Raw genomic sequence first — 18410 nt, 5'->3', positions numbered from 1 at the left:
AATTCTGCTCTACTCCGTGCTGATTAGGCTTCAACTGGAGTATTATGTCCACTTCTGGGCACCACAGTTCAGGAAGGGTGTGGATAAATTGGAGAAAATTCAGAGAAGAGCAACAAAAATTATTAAAGGTCTAGAAAACATGACCTATGAGGGAAGATTGAAAAAGTTGGGCTTTGTGTAGTCTGCAGAAGAGAAGACTTGGGAGGACATAACAGTTTTCAAGTATATAAAAGGTTGCTACAGGGAGGAGGGAGAAAAATTGTTCTTTAACCTCTGAGGATAGGACAAGAAGCAATGGGCTTAAATTGCAACAAGGGCGGTTTAGGTTGGACATTAGGAAAACTTCGTAACTGTCAGGGTAGTTAAGCACTGGAATAAATTGCCCAGGGTGGTTGTGAAATCTCCATCAGTGGAGATTTTTAAGAGCAGGGACACTTGTCAGGGATGGTCTAGATAAGACATAGTCCTGTCTTGAGTGCAGGGGACTGGACTAGACCTCTTGAGGTCCCTTCCAGTCCTATGATTCTGTTGCTGTGTAGACTTCTAGGCTTGGGCTGGAGCTTGGGCTCTAAACACTGCAGGGTGGGAGGTTCCCAAAGCTCGGGCTCCAGCCTGAGCCTGGAAGTCTACAAGGCAACGATAGAGCTGCACAACCCGAGCCCCATGAGCTTGAGTCGGCTGGCACGGGCCAGCTGCAGGTTTTTCTTTGCTATGTAGACATACTCTTACTGCTCTAGACATCTTTTCCAAGTTCTTGGAGCTTTAAACTAAGGGATATTACACATTTCATGTGTAATGTAACACCACTTTTTGCAAAATTACATTCTGTAATTACTTCCATATAATGGAAACACGAGCCCTTTATTTACCTTATTTTTGGATCCTAAAGAAAAAAATTCAGAGCTCAGAAAAATTTGAATCTGATCTGATCTGTGGTATTATGAAATACACAGATGTATTTAGGTCAACATGATGACCTAGATTTTCAGTTTTAGTTCTGAATTTTTTTGACTTTTGTGAGACCTCAAAAGACCCTTCATTCAAACTATGCTCCTACATGTTTTAGGACATGAATATTGGGCGAGAAGAAAGACTACACTGAGAAATGGATTTCTAATACTACTTAACATGCATAATTATATCATTCAAGGGTTTTTTGAAATTTGTCCTGTTCACCAGGTTGGATAAATCCATAATTATTGAGCTATTAAATGCAGAATCTGGATGATGGGCCAGAATGCTTTATTTGGAACTGTTCTCATATCAATGTGGCTAGTGTTAGAAATGGCAGAGGACTGATTGCTACATTTTTAGTAATGAATCCACAACATCATCTAATCGTAACCTACTGTGCTGTGCCACTTAACCAGTGACCTGAGACAAACCTCCTGTACCCTATGTAGAAACACAATAGCACAGCAACGTCCCCAACCTTTGGAATTCACATATTGGCAGCGCCTAAATATAAGAGTCTAAAACTAAACAAGCAAACTGAAAACTTGGCAAAACAGTTGAAGACTAATCAAGAAAAAATGAGGACACAGCACTGAAGACAAACTCCGTACATAAATAGAACTTAATTCTTGTATCGAAGCTAGCTTCTGATGTAAAAGGGGAACTATGCAAAATAATTTGAAAGCAATAAATTGAGGAGTTTCATATTCACTCTTCCCTGGAGTTAATCTTATTCCCAGCTTTGCCAAAGACTTCCTGTGTGACCGTGGGCAAACCACTTAATCCATGCTTCCTTACCTGTAAAATATGGAAACTTGCATAACATCCCAGGGGGCTAAGGTTTAATTCACATTTGTAAAGTAGTATGGTTAGAGGCTACTATTGAAGTGCAGAGTATAAGATCATGTAATTTAAAACGATAGTTTTTGTGGAAGACTGCTTTAGAGACAATAAAATGGATTATCAGAAGGACAGGGCTCCATTAAAGAGTCAACATGAGAAAACAATTTAGTTGTATTTTGTTAATAAATAAAATGATATTGAGCCACTCTTAGAGGCTTTAAATTTTGCAGGCATCCCATATCTGTAGTGACTAGAGGAACACAAGTGTCAAGCAAATTCGGGAATTGTCATTTAAAAGTCCCCGGAATCGTATATAACATTCAGTTATGTGCACATTCAGAAAATATGTGATTAAGGCAAATGTAGTTATGAAACATTACATTAAGTGACTAAATGAATAGCTTTAAAGCTGTTTATCCTCAAGAAAGAACTTACAAGTACACTAATGCAGTAAAAATTAATAGTAACTTATGACAAATTTCAACTGAAGTTTTAGTCTTTGAAATTTTACGATCCCCAATATTACCACAAGCGCTCTGCTACAGATGTTCAGGAACTGGAAGCAAAAAAAGCATGGAATAGCAGAGTTTAGGAATAGGAGAGGGCTTCATCTTGGCTAGTTTTTCTCTCACGAAATAAATGCCTTCTTCATATCACTTAACTGGTAGCATCCTTGCAAGTGTATGCAGCCTGAATGAATCTCAGTGGAATCTTGCATGCTACTTTTTAGAAGAAAAATATTGGAATGATTCATAGATTCTAGGACTGGAAGGGACCTTGAGAGGTATCGAGTCCAGTCCCCTGCCCTCATGGCAGGACCAAATACTGTCTAGACCATCCCTGATGGACATTTATCTAACCCACTCTTAAATATCTGCAGAGATGGAGATTCCACAACCTCCCTAGGCAATTTATTCCAGTGTTTAACCACCCTGACAGTTAGGAACTTTTTCCTAATGTCCAACCTAAACCTCCCTTGCTGCAGTTTAAGCCCATTGCTTCTTGCTCTATCTTTAGAGGCTAAGGTGAACAAGTTTTTTCCCTCCTCCTTATGACACCCTTTTAGATACCTGAAAACTGCTATCATGTCCCCTCTCAGTCTTCTCTTTTCCAAACTAAACAAACCCAATTCTTTCAGCCTTCCTTCATAGGTCATGTTCTCAAGACCTTTAATCATTCTTGTTGCTCTTCTCTGGACCCTCTCCAATTTCTCCACTTCTTTCTTGAAATGCGGTGCCCAGAACTGGACACAATACTCCAGTTGAGGCCTAACCAGCGCAGAGTAGAGCGGAAGAATGACTTTTCGTGTCTTGCTCACAACACACCTGTTAATACATCCCAGAATCATGTTTGTTTGTTTGTTTGTTTGTTTGTTTGTTTTTTGCAACAGCATCACACTGTTGACTCATATTTAGCTTGTGGTCCACTATAACCCCTAGATCCCTTTCTGCCGTACTCCTTCCTAGACAGTCTCTTCCCATTCTGTATGCGTGAAACTGATTTTTCCTTCCTAAGTGGAGCACTTTGCATTTGTCTTTGTTAAACTTCATCCTGTTTACATAAGACCATTTCTCCAATTTGTCTAGATCATTTTGAATTATGACCCTGTCCTCCAAAGCAGTTGCAATCCCTCCTAGTTTGGTATCATCTGCAAACTTAATAAGCGTACTTTCTATGCCAATATCTAAGTCATTAATGAAGATATTGAACAGAGCCAGTCCGAAAACAGACCCCTGCGGAACCCCACTTGTTATGCCTTTCCAGCGGAGATGACCTCTCAAGGTCCCTTCCAGTCCTAGAGTCTATGATGTGTAAGTTCTGTCACTGATCTTGCAAAGTACATTATAACATTAATATTCTCTCTAGAACATCAGGCCAGTGTGGTTAACATATACAAATATGTCCCCATCCCATATCACTCCATGCCAACATACGATACAAAAAGGTGAAAAGCAGATATATGCTTGTAAGGATTGAATGTTTTAAGACTTGTGGGATCATTTCACATGATTTAACTACTCTTCCTTCTATTCTCCCCATTTTTATTTACAGGGATTCGGTAATGTGGGCTTGCATTCTATGAGATATCTTCATCGTTTTGGTGCTAAATGTGTTGGTGTTGGAGAGATTGATGGTAACATCTGGAATCCTGATGGGATTGACCCAAAAGAACTAGAAGATTACAAATTGGTATGAGACTTATGTATTGCTCCCTATGTAAACTCTGAAAATACTGGAGATGACTAGAGGCTGGTGTTAATCGTGCGGAATATTTGGAAGTTATGATCAGCAATTTATAATGTTCAGGATTGGCAACTGTGTTTTTTAGCATTCCATTTTCACTAGCTTGAATGCAGACCAAATAGACTAAACTAATTGGTTTCATGGCTTTAATAGCCTGAGTGGTGCTGGTCTGTTCGTTTCCCTACATTGCCCATCGCCACCCAGATAGGCACAGTTGCGGACCTGAGTCTCTGCAAAAAGGCAAAGGATTGCATCCAAACAAACTAAATTACCCTGGTTTAGATAATTCTTAACGTGGGGGGTCACGATCTCAAAGCCCCCCTCCCCCCCCATGTTTGCTAAATAGTAGCAGCGTCCCAGCTAGATTGCAAAAGGTGGGAAGGAAAGGGTCCTGGTTCGGAACAGGATGAGAACTGCTCGTTTAGACTTACTAGTGTAGTACTATGAGTGAGCTTGCATTGCTGCTGCCTCTGTGCCATCTGTTGTGTGGACAGATAGAAGTTTCTTGAGCAACTTCTATGCTCAAGAAAAGAGATGAAGTTCATTTTGAGGAAATTGAATATGGTGTTGTAAATTGTGGCTTTAATTTGCTAGCTTCCAAATATATCGGGCTGGCTGGGGCCCCTTCTGACTCTGGGCCCGGCGCCATGGTAAACCTGGTACTACTTATATCCAGTATCTCTTAACCTGGCCCCACAGACAGGGTACTGTGAGGAAGGCAGCCACTGCCCCCTCTCTGCAGCTAGCTGCTCTGGCCCTGAGCCTGCTGCCCTCTCTTCTAGCATCACAGCAGGCGTTGGTGGGCAGAGGTGTAATTGCAGCACCTCCCTGACCGAATCTATTTTCTGTGGGGGAAAAAAAAATATGCAGGGGACATGAATTCTGGGTGTGCACAGTGGTGCAGAATTCCCCCCGGAGTACACTAGAATCAAGAGATGTAGTGCTTAAGACAGAAAAGGCACTTTCATTTTAATATAAAATAGTAATGTGTACTGCAGCAGTAGTGATTATTTGTAGATGTTCTGATGTACTTAAAATCTAGACTGATATTTTGAAAATATATGTAAGGATCTTCCATGGATGCGGCCTGGGATTCACCTATGTTTTTAGAGTGTATTTTTGAGCTTAGGGTGAGCATACCCTTAATCTTCATTCTTATCCCACAGATCTACTGTAAACAGATTGTAGAATCTAATCAATATGAATGTATTTCAGGCATTTAAATTAATTGACACACTGGTTGAGCTTGAATTAATTTTAATGTGAACTGCATTAAGTTTCAACTTTTTATCCAACAGTCTTAGTGGGATGATCCTTGGCTGCCCATGTAAATAGGAATGGCAACCACATTTTATACTGACTTTTTGAACATGCTGTTCCTTATATCTGTTTTACTTACTGAGATGGATTAGTAGGTGTTTGAATTGACACTGTTTTTAATTCAAGATTGGGGAACAAGCAAGGAAGCAGACCCCTTTTTTCTCACTCTTCTAGTATGGTAAACTTGCATTCTGTTTCTCTAAAGTGCAAGTACTTTAGAGAAACAGAGTATTGAAAATACTGAGTATTTTACCTGTCTCAAATGGAGTAAAGTGCTTATACAAACCTGTTAGAATTGTACAGTCTCTGTTTAGAGATATTTAAGGTTTAATTGAAAATTTCATTGTATTTGGATTTTTTTTTATGGCACTTGCTATAGTTGTAGGAAGGGAAGGAGGGCATTTGTGTTAGCTTTAAACACATAGTGCAGTAGACATGCTGTGCAAGGTGTTGTACAGACCCATGCAAAGACGAATAAGTGAAGATTGTTGTGCAATAGTGATACTGAAAATAACCGATAGTCACACTTCTCTTCCCGTCAAACAGCAACATGGGACAATTGTCGGCTTCCCCAAAGCACAACTGTATGATGGCAACATCTTGGAATTAGACTGTGACATTCTCATCCCTGCTGCCAGTGAGAAACAGTTGACTAAATCCAATGCTCACAAGGTCAAAGCGAAAGTAAGAAGAAAAGTTAAACTAAATATTAAAACAGGAAACAGTATGGCAAATGCCTTTCTCCATATTTACTCCAGTTATTGGTGTGAATATAAATATATGCCTCTGTGTGTCAGTAATTATTGTGTCATGGTTCTTTCCCTAGATTATTGCTGAGGGTGCCAATGGACCTACAACCCCTGAGGCTGATAAAATCTTTTTGGAGCGGAATATCATGGTCATTCCTGTAAGATTATTTTGCCAACAGTAATGGAAAGTAGACTGTCTGCAAATGCATTCTTTCTCCTGATCACAGGATCAACCTTAGCATTAATATTCTTTAAGAATCACTTAAGTGTTCAGAATAATTTTCCTATGAAAGCCATTCCTACAATGCCCTCCTTTCTGTGCCTTTCACCTTGAAAATGGGTGTTCTAACTTCACTCAAGACTTGTGAGGTAATTATCCTCAAATCCCAGATCCCTCATTACAACCATCTTCGCTTACTTAAATTCATCTATTGCATGGGAGTGACATTTTCAAAAGAAAAACAATTTACAATTATTCCTATCAAATAATGACACAAATCCCTAAAACCTTGGTTTTCCTTTCTGGGAATTGGCGCTTCGTTAACTGCCCAGTCCAGTGAGCGGAGTAGGGAGGGAGAGTCTAAATGCAGTGGCCAAATTTTTCATACTTGGATGTCTAACTTTTATTGAAGTCAGTGGAAGGGTTTTTGAAAATCAGAGCTGCCTCTCTGGGTACCTAAAGTTAGGCAGCCAAGTATGGAAAATTTTGGCCATTGTCCTCTGTGCTCTAGAAATAAACCTGAGCATGGGTGCTTTGATAGAGCTTTGTGCTACAGATGAATCTGGAATGTATAGCCATAACTAAAGGTTGCATGCTGTACTGATTACTTGAAAGAAACCTTATCTAGGACAGTGAGATCCTTTTTGGGGAAGGGAAATGCTATCTCTAAAGAAAGTGATGTTGCTGCCAAGTGATTTATTTTAAATCTTGCTCATTTGGCTAGTCTGATGCATGCTTTTATTTTCTTGCCAAAAACTTACAGGTGGTGAGGGGGGGGGGGGGGGAAATAACAGTTAATCATGCATAGTTGAATTTGAGGCTTTTTAAATTCATACATTTTTAAATTAATAAAACTTGTAATCCTGATAACTTCAGTGCTCTCCTTAGGGGAATTAATGACTGAATTATTCTCTGTGCTGCCTGTTACGTTTAAACAGGATTTCCATGGTTTTGCATTTTAATTTGCCTTCTAAAAATACAACAGAGTAAGTTGTCTTATCATAGGTTTATCGTTCAGAAAGCTTTCTATTAATGTTGTTTCTGTGCAGGATCTCTATTTAAATGCTGGTGGTGTAACTGTGTCTTACTTTGAGTGGCTGAAAAACCTGAACCACGTCAGCTATGGCCGCTTGACATTTAAATACGAAAGGGATTCGAACTACCACTTGCTGAGTAAGCATTATTTCTACTTTTATTAGCTCTTCAACAGATAAATTGAACTAGAAAGGAACTCAAACCAAGGTTACATTTAATATCTTCCTATGCCAAACATGGAAGAAATCAAATACAAAGATGTTCTAAATTTAACTTCTCTTTAAATCTGCTCCTAGTGTATGCTGGACAGTGAGAAAGTCACACTAGGTGCATTTGTAAGCTAGTAACTGATGAATTGGGTAATACTTGGGAAAACATTGTAGAAAACTAACAGTGTCTTCATGAAGTGATGCTTAGCTTTTGGTATTGTCAAAATGCCTTACAAATACTAATTCAAATCCCTTATCAAAGAAAATATTCACTTCTCTTCAGTGTAAAAACAAAATCCAAAAACCTTCAATGGTGTATTTGGCTAATCAACAAGTTACAGCTTTGAAGATCACTGCATTATGACACTGAGCAGTTATACAGCAAAGTAGGATTTCTGTGAAGTGCAATAATATAATTGATACGGCTATTCTTGAAACTTGGCTTGTGGCCCCCTTGGCTCCTGACTTGGAGGCCATTGTTTGGGCTTCCCATTTCCTGACCAGAATGCTGATCTTCTGAAAAAAATGAGCTTCATGGAGTAGAAGAACTGTAAGACTTGTCACCAGGCTTAGATAACACTTCATCGTAAAACTAAATACCAGTAACAGATGCCTTAGTTTTTCAGAACTTAATGGAGTTGACAAAATTTAGATAAGGAATCTTTTTTAAACATAGTTTACCCTATGTGAAGAGAATATTTGCTCTGGCATTGCTCAAGTAGTAGAGGGTCCTTCTTAGCATTTAGAACAGTGCCTTAAAATTGCATTTATCTGAAACATGTTATGCAGAGTTGGTTAGGAATCCCTACCAATATAAATGCAAAAACTTGCGTAAGAGACAGTGTCCTGTGTGCAGACATTTTAAATTCCTTTGGAACTTAGAAAGCTTTTAAAACTTTTTAAGCTTTATTGTTAGTAAGTGCTGTCCTTCTTAAATTTGAGCTACAAAGGGGAAATGTTTGTTCACTTTACTCTCTGAAACTCAGTGCCTGAAGTTTCTACTTTAGAAGTATTGGTCTATACTCTTCAGGGTGGTCATTTATAGAGGACTGGGATGGTGACATATCAGCTGGTTGAGTTTAGGCTGCAGCTCTACCACCACCATTTCTACTTCACCATCCCAGTCTTCCAAACTGTCTTGCAGCAAAGAGCGTATTTGGGACCTTGAGGTTTCTAATTTGAGGCCTTTGTATATCAAAGCAGTCGGACTCAAACTTTGTTTCAGTTCTTTAAAAGGTTACCTAGCACAGCTCAGTTTATACTACTAGTTGAAGTAATGAGTGCTGAAACTCTTAGAATAACTTTTCAGTGAAAGTATTTTTTATCGCTGCTGAAATTTAACTTGCCTTGTTTTCCTTCCCCTTCCAGTGTCTGTCCAAGAGAGCTTGGAAAGAAAGTTTGGGAAACATGGTGGAACTATTCCAGTTGTGCCTACAGCAGAATTCCAGGATAGAATATCAGTAAGTAGCTGCTGTGATGCTTTTAATCTTTGTTACTCCAGTTGCATTCTAGTATTATAATTGTAAATAAAATCCATTATTTTGCTGTTGGGCGTATGTTTTTGCCATAAGGCATTAGTGTGTGGTTAGTTACATGATCGAACAGGGTGCTCTGAAATGCCCAGTAGTATGGCAAGCAGGCTAGCTATGGCCAATTGGTATCTTGCACCTGACTCCACAGAACATTTCTAGCTCTAAAGCTCTTCTAAAGCTGAAATTTAGTGTGTACATACAAGTAATTTGGTCTTGCATTGTTAATCAGATAGGTTATTGCACTATAAACAGGGACTAGTATTACAAAGCAACTTTCTCCTTTTGCAGAGGTACAAAATCTAAGCCTCTTCTACGGTGACACTATATATATAGATAGATTGATTTACTGAACATGTTTCTGATGTGCCTACCTCTTATACTTCAGTGATACGTTACAAAAATGTTACTCAGAATTGTTGCTGTTTATATGAAGTGATCACCAACTCCAGTATTCTGAATAACACTCTCCCTTTCTTATACATACATAACTATATGAAAATGTAATTAAAGGATTTTTGAGGGGGGCAATGGACAAATAATGTGTTACTGTTTTGTATCATTTTGAAAGGAAGAGGAATTGCAAATAGGTACTTCAGAGGCAGAGAGTTTCTCAATAATGAGCTAAATACTCATGAAAGGTCACATGTTAGACTGAGTCAGAAGCCTAGTATACTGATTTCGTAGCGTTTAAGGCCAGAAGGGACCATTGTGATGATGTGTTTTTGACCACCTTCGCAACACAGGTCATAGATCTTCAGACAATAACTGTTGCGTCAATATCATATATGCTGTATCTCAAACAGAAATTCTCTTAGAATGATATCCAGTCCTAATTTACCAGTCTTGTGGCTGCCCTAGGAATAGGATATTAAAAATTGAGGTTTGTGTTAGTCATCCTACTTCAGGATTTTTTAAGTATTCCTGTATTCGCCATAAGAAATGTACTGAGAAACAGGGACCAAATAGCTTGCTCGTACTTGCATAAGTCCTGACCAACTCATTCAGTGATGCATGTCACTTTGGAATCTATACCACTGTAATGGAGCAACATTTTATCCTAGAAGTCTTTTGTAAAAAAGAATCTTCCTTATTCCAGAATATATCTTCATTGACTTTATAAATGTAAAAGTAATAAATTGTAGTTCTCTGTAGAAACACTAAAGTCAGAGTGCCACTACTGGGCATTTTATTCACTGCGGGCTTGATATCTAGAGTCTATCTTCTCTTTTTATTGAACCTCTAAACATTTCACATACCATATTCTAGGGCTTACTGTCTGTAAGATCACCCGCTGAATTAGCAGTGTTCACATATTGGTCTCCTTTTACCAGGTATTAAAAAAAAATATTAAAAATTAGAAGAAATCTACAGTGAAAGCAGGCTGACTTAATTATCGGAACCCAGCATGTTAGTCTGATGTACTAAGAGAAAATCAATAATCCTGCATATTCATTCATGTCATATTGAACCCGGATTGCATTCATTCCCTTTCAGGGTGCATCTGAAAAAGACATTGTCCACTCTGGATTGGCCTACACCATGGAGCGTTCCGCCAGAGTAAGTATTGCATTAACATGTAGAGTTGTAGCAAGGGAACGTAAACATAACTGTCACAAAAGCAAACTAAGTCAGCATGTAATGGTATCAGTGAACGACACTATTTCCTTGCACTTAAAATAGAAGACAGCTATTGACAATAATGGTAGTCACTGCACGTAAGACACTCCTTTGAATAGATGTTTGTGTGGATACCTTTAATTGGATGTTGTAGGCCATCCGGAAACTGAAAACAAAGTTAAAGTCAACTTGTGTGGATTTAGCAAGCATATTTTTTGGTAAAAAGTTTAGCCATTGGAGAGCCCCATCATTTATCTTTTTATGTTCTAGAAATCTGTTGGGGCAGAAATATTTTCAAAGCTATACTTAATATTACCACATATATGTAGATCAGACTGTCCCTCCAATGGAAAATACTGCAGAAGGGGGCATGAAGTCTACTGGATACGCCATGGCTTTTGTGAAGATTTTACATACATGGAGGGGATAGAGTCTTGGATGGTGAGAAGTGGCACCTTGGAAATCTAGGAAAGACTAAAACCTCGTGGATGCTGGGCTGTAATCTGAATACTAGGATCTCTCTGTACTGAGCCTTAGCCTCTCTCTGAAATTCCTTGAAAATAGTGTACATGGAAAGGCTTTTCAAGCAATCATAAATAACTTCTGCTTTCTTTCATTTCACTTCAGCAAATCATGCGCACTGCCATGAAGTACAACCTGGGTCTGGACCTGAGAACAGCTGCCTACGTCAATGCAATTGAGAAAGTCTTCAAGGTGTACAATGAGGCTGGCTTGACTTTTACATAAACGGGTCATTACCTATCCTCATTGATATCCTTACTCTTCCTGCCATTGTGTACCCTCTTTTTTGAGAAGCTTATCACAAGTTTACATGTAACCACAAAAATTCCTCTTTCTTCTGACATTATAGTGGGTACTATTCTGAATTAGTTGCAGTCCAAACAAATCTTTTTTTTTTTTTAATATAATAAAGAAAAATCCATGGATTAGGTATTGAATACAAGTATGTATCTAAAGATAACCAGTTCATCTGCACTTGTGGGGGCCATTCTGGATATTTCACCTTTAAAATAAAAAGGTACACTTCCTGAATGGATCAGCAGTCATGTTACATGGGCAACCTATCAAATTTCAGATAACATACTGTACTAGATGAGCAGTTAGCTCATCCTATTACTTCATGCACTTTTGTTCAATGATGTAATTTTGGCTTTGGCACTTTCAGTAAGGCCTTGTATGATCAATGCTGTTGCATTGTCAAAGGCAGAATGGGCCTCCTGCAGGGAGTAACTTTGATAGGACTCTCTAACTTCTACTTGTTGCAGAACTCCAGGCCTGAGGTTTTTTTAGGCAATGTTTTTCTCTTTTTATAAACTGTGCTTCTCCTATAGGACTGCCTTTAATCACTAATTGAACCTGAACTTGACTCAAGCATTATGAGATACATTAGAGGTGACAGGAACTAGAATTTTTATAAGCTGAAACAGTATCATTGTGTACAGATATCTAGCAAACATATATCTGGTTATGTTTTAATCAAGTCACTCTACATAACCACTCAATTATAGTTTTTTTTTAAAGATTATCTGAATTTGAGATGTATAATCCTATATCTATGTAGTCCAGCGAACTCTAACTTTTTTTAACGTTAATTCTTTTCAGTGATCTTATTTCCAGAGGCTTTTTTCTGAACATTTAGTTGCCTCAATGAACAATTAGAAGTGGAGTCGAACCCTGAAACTGTTAGCCTAACTACAAAGGAGCTAGACTGCTGCTGTAGACCTTATGCAATGTCTTAACACACATTGACTTTCAATTTTTTTTTTCTTTATTGGGAAAGCTTGCATATTCTGAACATACTCAACTGTAACAAAATGGACCTTGATATAGTATTAGATCAAACATAGCTTTTTGAGTTTTTATCAAGGCCTTTGTCCAGTGGAGTCCCATTGAAGTGTCAGATGTTATTTATGTAATGAAGAAGAATTTTTTAAAAAAAAACCCAAACCTAATCCCTCTGAGGAACTCATGCTTTTTCTAACTACTTTGTAACTGCAAGACATAACAGGGTGAGAAAAGCAGTTATTAAAAAGTTGACCTTTCCAAATCTACTATACTGGTGTATTACTGTTTTCCACAATCACTTTACATGGTAATAGCTTTGTTGTGTAGCAGTTGCTAAACAGTGAAATCTCTGAAATGTCACACAGAATTTCACATTTATTCAACTCATCACTAGCGGTAAGACCCTAATCCTTCTGATTCCCAGGACAAATAAAAAGATTTTTATACCTTCCCTCCCCTCCCAAACAAAATTACTTATTTACCCAACACAACTTCTGAAACTGGTAATCATCTCAGCCTTTTGCTTTCCATGTCTTTAAGTTCTGAGAAGAAATTAGCCGCCTTCTTCATAGAAGAATTATGAAGCAATAAACTACAACACGGTGAGGCACTTAGTGTCTTACCCCTTCATGTGTCGTGAGGCCAAAGGCCAGAATAGAGTTATTTCAGCTGTCCAAGAAGTGCAGTAGTAGTTAAGTAATGCACATGCCAGCATAGCTTATTGATACTGGATTCTTTAAGAAGTGCTTAGAGCTTTTTTTTATTTTATTTTTTTTAATTTTGAGACCTAAAGTAAAAGTTAGGTAAGTCTGTATTGCTGTCTAAAGTCTAGATCCAAAAGCTAGAGAACAAAAGTGAACTTCTGGGAGGTTACTTTTCAATACAGCTTTTTATGTAAATCTCCATGAAGTGCTAAAATAAGACCTTGTCTAAGGTCATCTACTCCTGACAAATTTTAAGTGGCATCAACCTCTAAACAAGTTTGCAACATCAATAATAGTAACCTTAATCTTATCAGTTATGTTGAAAATAGGTGAATGTCACTTTTTGTAACCTCATCTGTTCTAATTGTAGTGGATTCAGAATCTTTTATGGCCTGGATAATGTAAAAAGGGAACAGTAAGAAGACTTGGGTACTTGTGCTTAAAATTCCTTAGTGCTTTCATGGGGCAAATGACTAATACCGTATCTTCCTTGTCTTCGTTATACTCTGGCACTGCTGCTTTTAAAGATAGAGCCAGAGCCTGGGTCCTGTGCTCTTGCACTGTTGGAGCCATGCACAAAGGTAATGGAAACTGGCATAGGGCTTGTCAATACAGGGCAGCTATTGCAAAATAAGATAGGAGTGAATTTAAAACAATAGCTATTCTGCAGTACTCCACTTCCAAAGTGGATTAAGCTAAACCACCCAAAGGCGCTCTGAGTGCAGAATAATTGTCCACACAGGGAGTTCCTGTGGAATAGCTATTCTGAGTTGCCAGTTGGGAATTCCTCTCACATAAAGGAATCTCTGGATGGCAAAAGCTGTTGCTGTTGGTTCTACACCATCTGCTCCCAGGGTCTTGGTCAGAGTAGCTAATATTCCAGCAATCCCCAGCTATGGGGCGAGTGGAATAATAGCACTATGCCGTCTGCCCCTCTTCTCAGGTCCTGCATTGAGCATAGCTTGACTGGACCCAAGGATCTAGCCCTGAAATTAGAGCAGTTGGGTTCAGTTGTAGCCAACTTGATGCACATTTAACAGATGGATTATTACTATGATTTACAATAGCATTTGAGTTGGAGGCTTATATAAAATTGTAAGATATGCTGAAATTATATTTTGATTGATTTGTGGCAAAGAAGACGTATACACTATCATAAATGTAGAGAGGAACAGAATGGCTATCAATTTAAGGATGTAGGTTTGTTTTTAAACTAATCTAGTTGGCTCACAAAAGACTTATGGGAAATAAATCGCTTGAGAGGAAGACTCCTGAGATGTTATGCAGTCAGAGCAGTTGGGCACACTCTTGAGTAGTTGTACAGATTTACAGGTGTACTTCGGTTTAACCCAAGAGTATTTCTTGTCTCCAAAGCAATAGACAAGTCATTCAGCTGTACTGTTCTGAGCAGGAGTGAGTCCAGACTGCCTCTGGCAGACTTGTTAGTTGCTTAGGCACCCATCTCCTTTCCAGCTTAACTGGATCAGGAACAGTTCAGCCCCAGGATGGTGTCCGTAGCGGGGCATACACTGGCTAGGTTTTGAACTCCTGCCACTATCAGCAGTTGTTGCTGAACTCACACCTAGCATCTTGTTTTGGAAAATCATGTATAGCCAGGCTGTTCAAGGCATTGTCCCTGCTCTTGAAGGTAGCATGCATTGGAAGGTAGGCAGTAAGCTGTACTGAGATGCAGTCTCTTCCTAAAATTTCCCTAAGTTGCTGTCAGCCACTTGCAGTCTAAGTATAGGATGTTTTGGCTTCCACAAGTCACACCTAATCTCAGTTCCACCATGGCAGTGATTGGTTATTTAAATATAAATTTAACAGTTATATGAACTCTGTTCAGACTGATAAACCTGGCCAACATCACTGAGTGCTTCAGAAAGAAAGACTCGTCTATGTTGTGTCAAATGTGTAGACTGTGTTTGAAGATGAGGCATTAGGGAGAAGCAGTTAAGCATATAAGAGCATGTTGAGGTAGAGGTGACCAAGGTAGCCACTGTTCCTCTTCTTGCACACAGACAGAGCAGTCAATCCCATAGCCAAAGAAATAGTGACATTTGCAATAGTACCTGCTGGAAGATATTTTGCCGCTAGGGCTGTAGAGGGAGTTTTAAACCTTGATCTTGTGACATTCCAGCATTTTTAAATGACCAGTCATTCAAAAGTCAGGGTGACAGGTTGAAATATCCTTGTGAAAGACCCTGGAATGACAACCCTGCAGCTTGAAATGCTACTTGGCCACTGCGCCAAACATGCCCCAAGTTATGACACATGAAAGATTCCTCACAAAGATGTGCCTCTATCTTATCCTTTTCAATTCTTGCCCTATATCCTGAGCCTACTAATGAGTAATATTTGTAATGTTGGACACCTGTCTTCTGGGAAGTAGCCTGAGGGCACCAATATCATAGACTATAATTTGGCTACCAGTGCAGACTGGGGTTGAGTCTGCAATGTAGATGTGAGAGGCTGCCAGTACTCAGCCCCTTAATATTACATACACAAAAAGCCCCACTACAGTGGAGCACAGTAGAATTGGGCCTTGTCCTAGGTACAGTATAAAGACATCCTTCATGCATAGGGCTTAGTCTGAAGTATTGTCTAATCAAAACTATATTTTACAGCTATTACCTGCATACGAATTCAGGTTTATTAGACTAATAGGCTACAATGTCACGTGCTTTAGGCAGATACCTAACGTCTCCTTGAATTACAGAAAGCTATCTAATGCTACTCAGTGAAACTGATACTGCCTTCATACAGGGTGAGTAGCTGTAAGAAGCTTACCAAAGAACAGCTCTGTGAATTCGTGGAGTCCTACTCCCTAGGCTCAGTCTTGGTTATGAAGATGGTTTATGGTGTAACTTCTCCAGTGACACAAGTTTTGTAAAACTTCTCTGATAGACTGGAATAGTAGTGTGGAGTTGCTTGCCCTATTCTTTGTTATAACTTTACCTTTTATTTTTAAGAGTAAAAACATCATACATTCAAAGAGCTGTCAAAATCGGATTAAAATTTCCCTGAGGAAGCTGTAACCATCAGACACTTCAATGCCTAGCAAGCGTACGCAAAGGCTATGCCATGGATGTTGTCAGCCACAGTTAATCGTTGTGATAAGGAAATTAGATTTTAATTAAAGTTAGAGGAAAATGAGTTGTATTCTGACTCCTTTGTATAGTAGCACTCTACCTTCCCTACTTTATACATTTAACAAACATACTCTGAATCAGTGGTCCCCAACCTTTTTCGTCTGGCATCCGCCAGACGACGAGCCACGGAGGACCGTGGCGGCAGATGAGCATCCGCTGAAATGCCACCAACAAGTGGCAACGTCACTAGGCGTTGCCGCCAAAAATCGGCAGCATTTCGGCGGCGACGCCTCTGGATGCTGCTGCTGCTTCTCAGCGGCATTTCAGCGGATGCTCGTCCGCCGGCCAGTACGGGGACGCACTTAGGCACCTGCGGGCACCGCGTTGGGGACCCATGCTCTGAATCATGCCTTTTAGTAGTTGGCCTAATAAATAAGAGGCAGGTTGCAGAATTACTGAGTTTATTTATAAGCATTGCAAACCTAATTCTATTTTAATGCAGTTTTTTTTCTAACCTATCAGCCAACCACTCTGTAGTAATAAAGAAAAATTGAGGATAAATATGAAATACTAGATCTGTTTAGTTGCATGCTGCAATCACATTTAATTTGAACTAATTTTTATCAAACTTTTAAAATGTTGCCACTTCTCTGGCACACCACTTTTGTATCAACCTTTAGTGTAAATTATTCAAATAAGAATACACTAGCCATTCCTTTAGTTAACTCTCCCACTTATTCCTAATGCACTTAGTTGTGAATTTCTCTTGCAAAAAGTGCAAAAAAAAAACACCTTCAGCATTTAGAGGGTCAAATTGCTGAGGCAAGGTTCCTCCATAAACTTCATCTCCATTCCTAAGATCATGGTCCTGTTTTGACTCATGATCAGATTTCTTTCCTCAATGTCCAAGCAGCTTCAACGATATAGTACCATGTGCAGAGTTGAATAGCGTGTATTTAAATAGCTATTTTTGGGAAGAATGGGTAATTTTAAGATTTAGGTTGGATGGGGGCTGTTTTCCATTGTAGCCTCTTCAGCAGAAGCAGTCATGGGGGTGAACAAGATTAAGGCCTGGAATCAGCCTCCCCACAAGCTGCCAGTAATGCTGCTTGCCCAAGTACTTTGTGTAGGTGGTTTGGTTCCAGAAGGAGCAGCAAGTAATGCTTCTGCTTATCCAACCAGGCATAAATACATATGTGCTCTCTACCCCACCCTTAGAAACCCTCTGTCCTAAGGAAAGTTAGAATTCAACTCTGTCTCCTTGCACTATCCTGTTTCAGTAATGAGTACCACCTTTGAAAAGAATCTCAGGAACGAACAACCATTAAGGCCCAATTAGCTTTCACTACTGCCACTTCCAGAAGTACTGCTATGGAACAGTGATGCTTCCTGGTGTGACCTCATCCAGGATATCAAATAAGCAATTAACAGTTAAGTTTGGGAGGGAGGTTAACTATTGGTACCTTACTGCTAGTTAAGTGCTATAACCACATCTTTCAACACCTCAGATTTCTGTGACTCCCTTCACTGGTTTCCCTCTTTCTGCATTAGGTTCAAGCTCTTCCTCCTGGTTCAAAGTCCTCCCCAAGGCTATTGCCTAGTTAAACCTGTCTTCACTGTTTCTGCTCCCACCTACCTGCTGTCTTTTCATCTTCCCACTCTCCATGTGGTTTAAGGGAACTGTACCCTTCTGGTAACGCTATAAATAGGTAGGTATTGGTACTCAAGACCATCCCCTCCATCACCGTGGTATGAGTGCTTCAGGATTGTTATTTTTAATGGTTCTATCTTTACAACCCCTCGGAGGTAGGGAAGTAGTAGTATCCTAATTTCACAGACCAGAAACTGCAGCACAGAGAGGCTAAGTGACTTGCCCAAAAATCGCACAGAGATTCTGTGGTGGAGCAGGGAATTGAACCCATGTCTCAAGTCCTAGGCTAGCGCCCTAAGCATTGGACCATACTTCCTCATATCTAGCCCAGTAGCAGCTGTCTTTCTAGAAACACCAAAACATGATTTTTCATAATGTTACTTTTTACTTTAACAGTGAAAAACAGTCAAACTGTTAGAAAAGATGGCTAGATA

At 39.3% G+C, this 18410-nt stretch overlaps 1 protein-coding gene across 1 annotated transcript in view; it reads left to right on the top strand.

Moving 5' to 3' along the window:
* Nucleotides 1-12787, top strand: part of GLUD1 (glutamate dehydrogenase 1) — a 49977-nt gene extending 37190 nt beyond the window's left edge. The window contains exons 7-13 of the mRNA XM_065408754.1: nt 3850-3987; nt 5908-6045; nt 6188-6268; nt 7380-7503; nt 8943-9034; nt 10601-10663; nt 11351-12787. Coding sequence (XP_065264826.1) covers nt 3850-3987; nt 5908-6045; nt 6188-6268; nt 7380-7503; nt 8943-9034; nt 10601-10663; nt 11351-11470 — 756 coding nt within the window. The 3' untranslated portion in view covers nt 11471-12787. The remainder of the gene's footprint in view (nt 1-3849; nt 3988-5907; nt 6046-6187; nt 6269-7379; nt 7504-8942; nt 9035-10600; nt 10664-11350) is intronic.
* Nucleotides 12788-18410: the final 5623 nt, after the last annotated feature.

The sequence above is a fragment of the Emys orbicularis genome, chromosome 7 (assembly GCF_028017835.1).
Source record: "Emys orbicularis isolate rEmyOrb1 chromosome 7, rEmyOrb1.hap1, whole genome shotgun sequence".
NCBI classification, from domain to species: domain Eukaryota; kingdom Metazoa; phylum Chordata; order Testudines; family Emydidae; genus Emys; species Emys orbicularis.
This window is presented reverse-complemented; position numbering and strand designations above follow the sequence as displayed.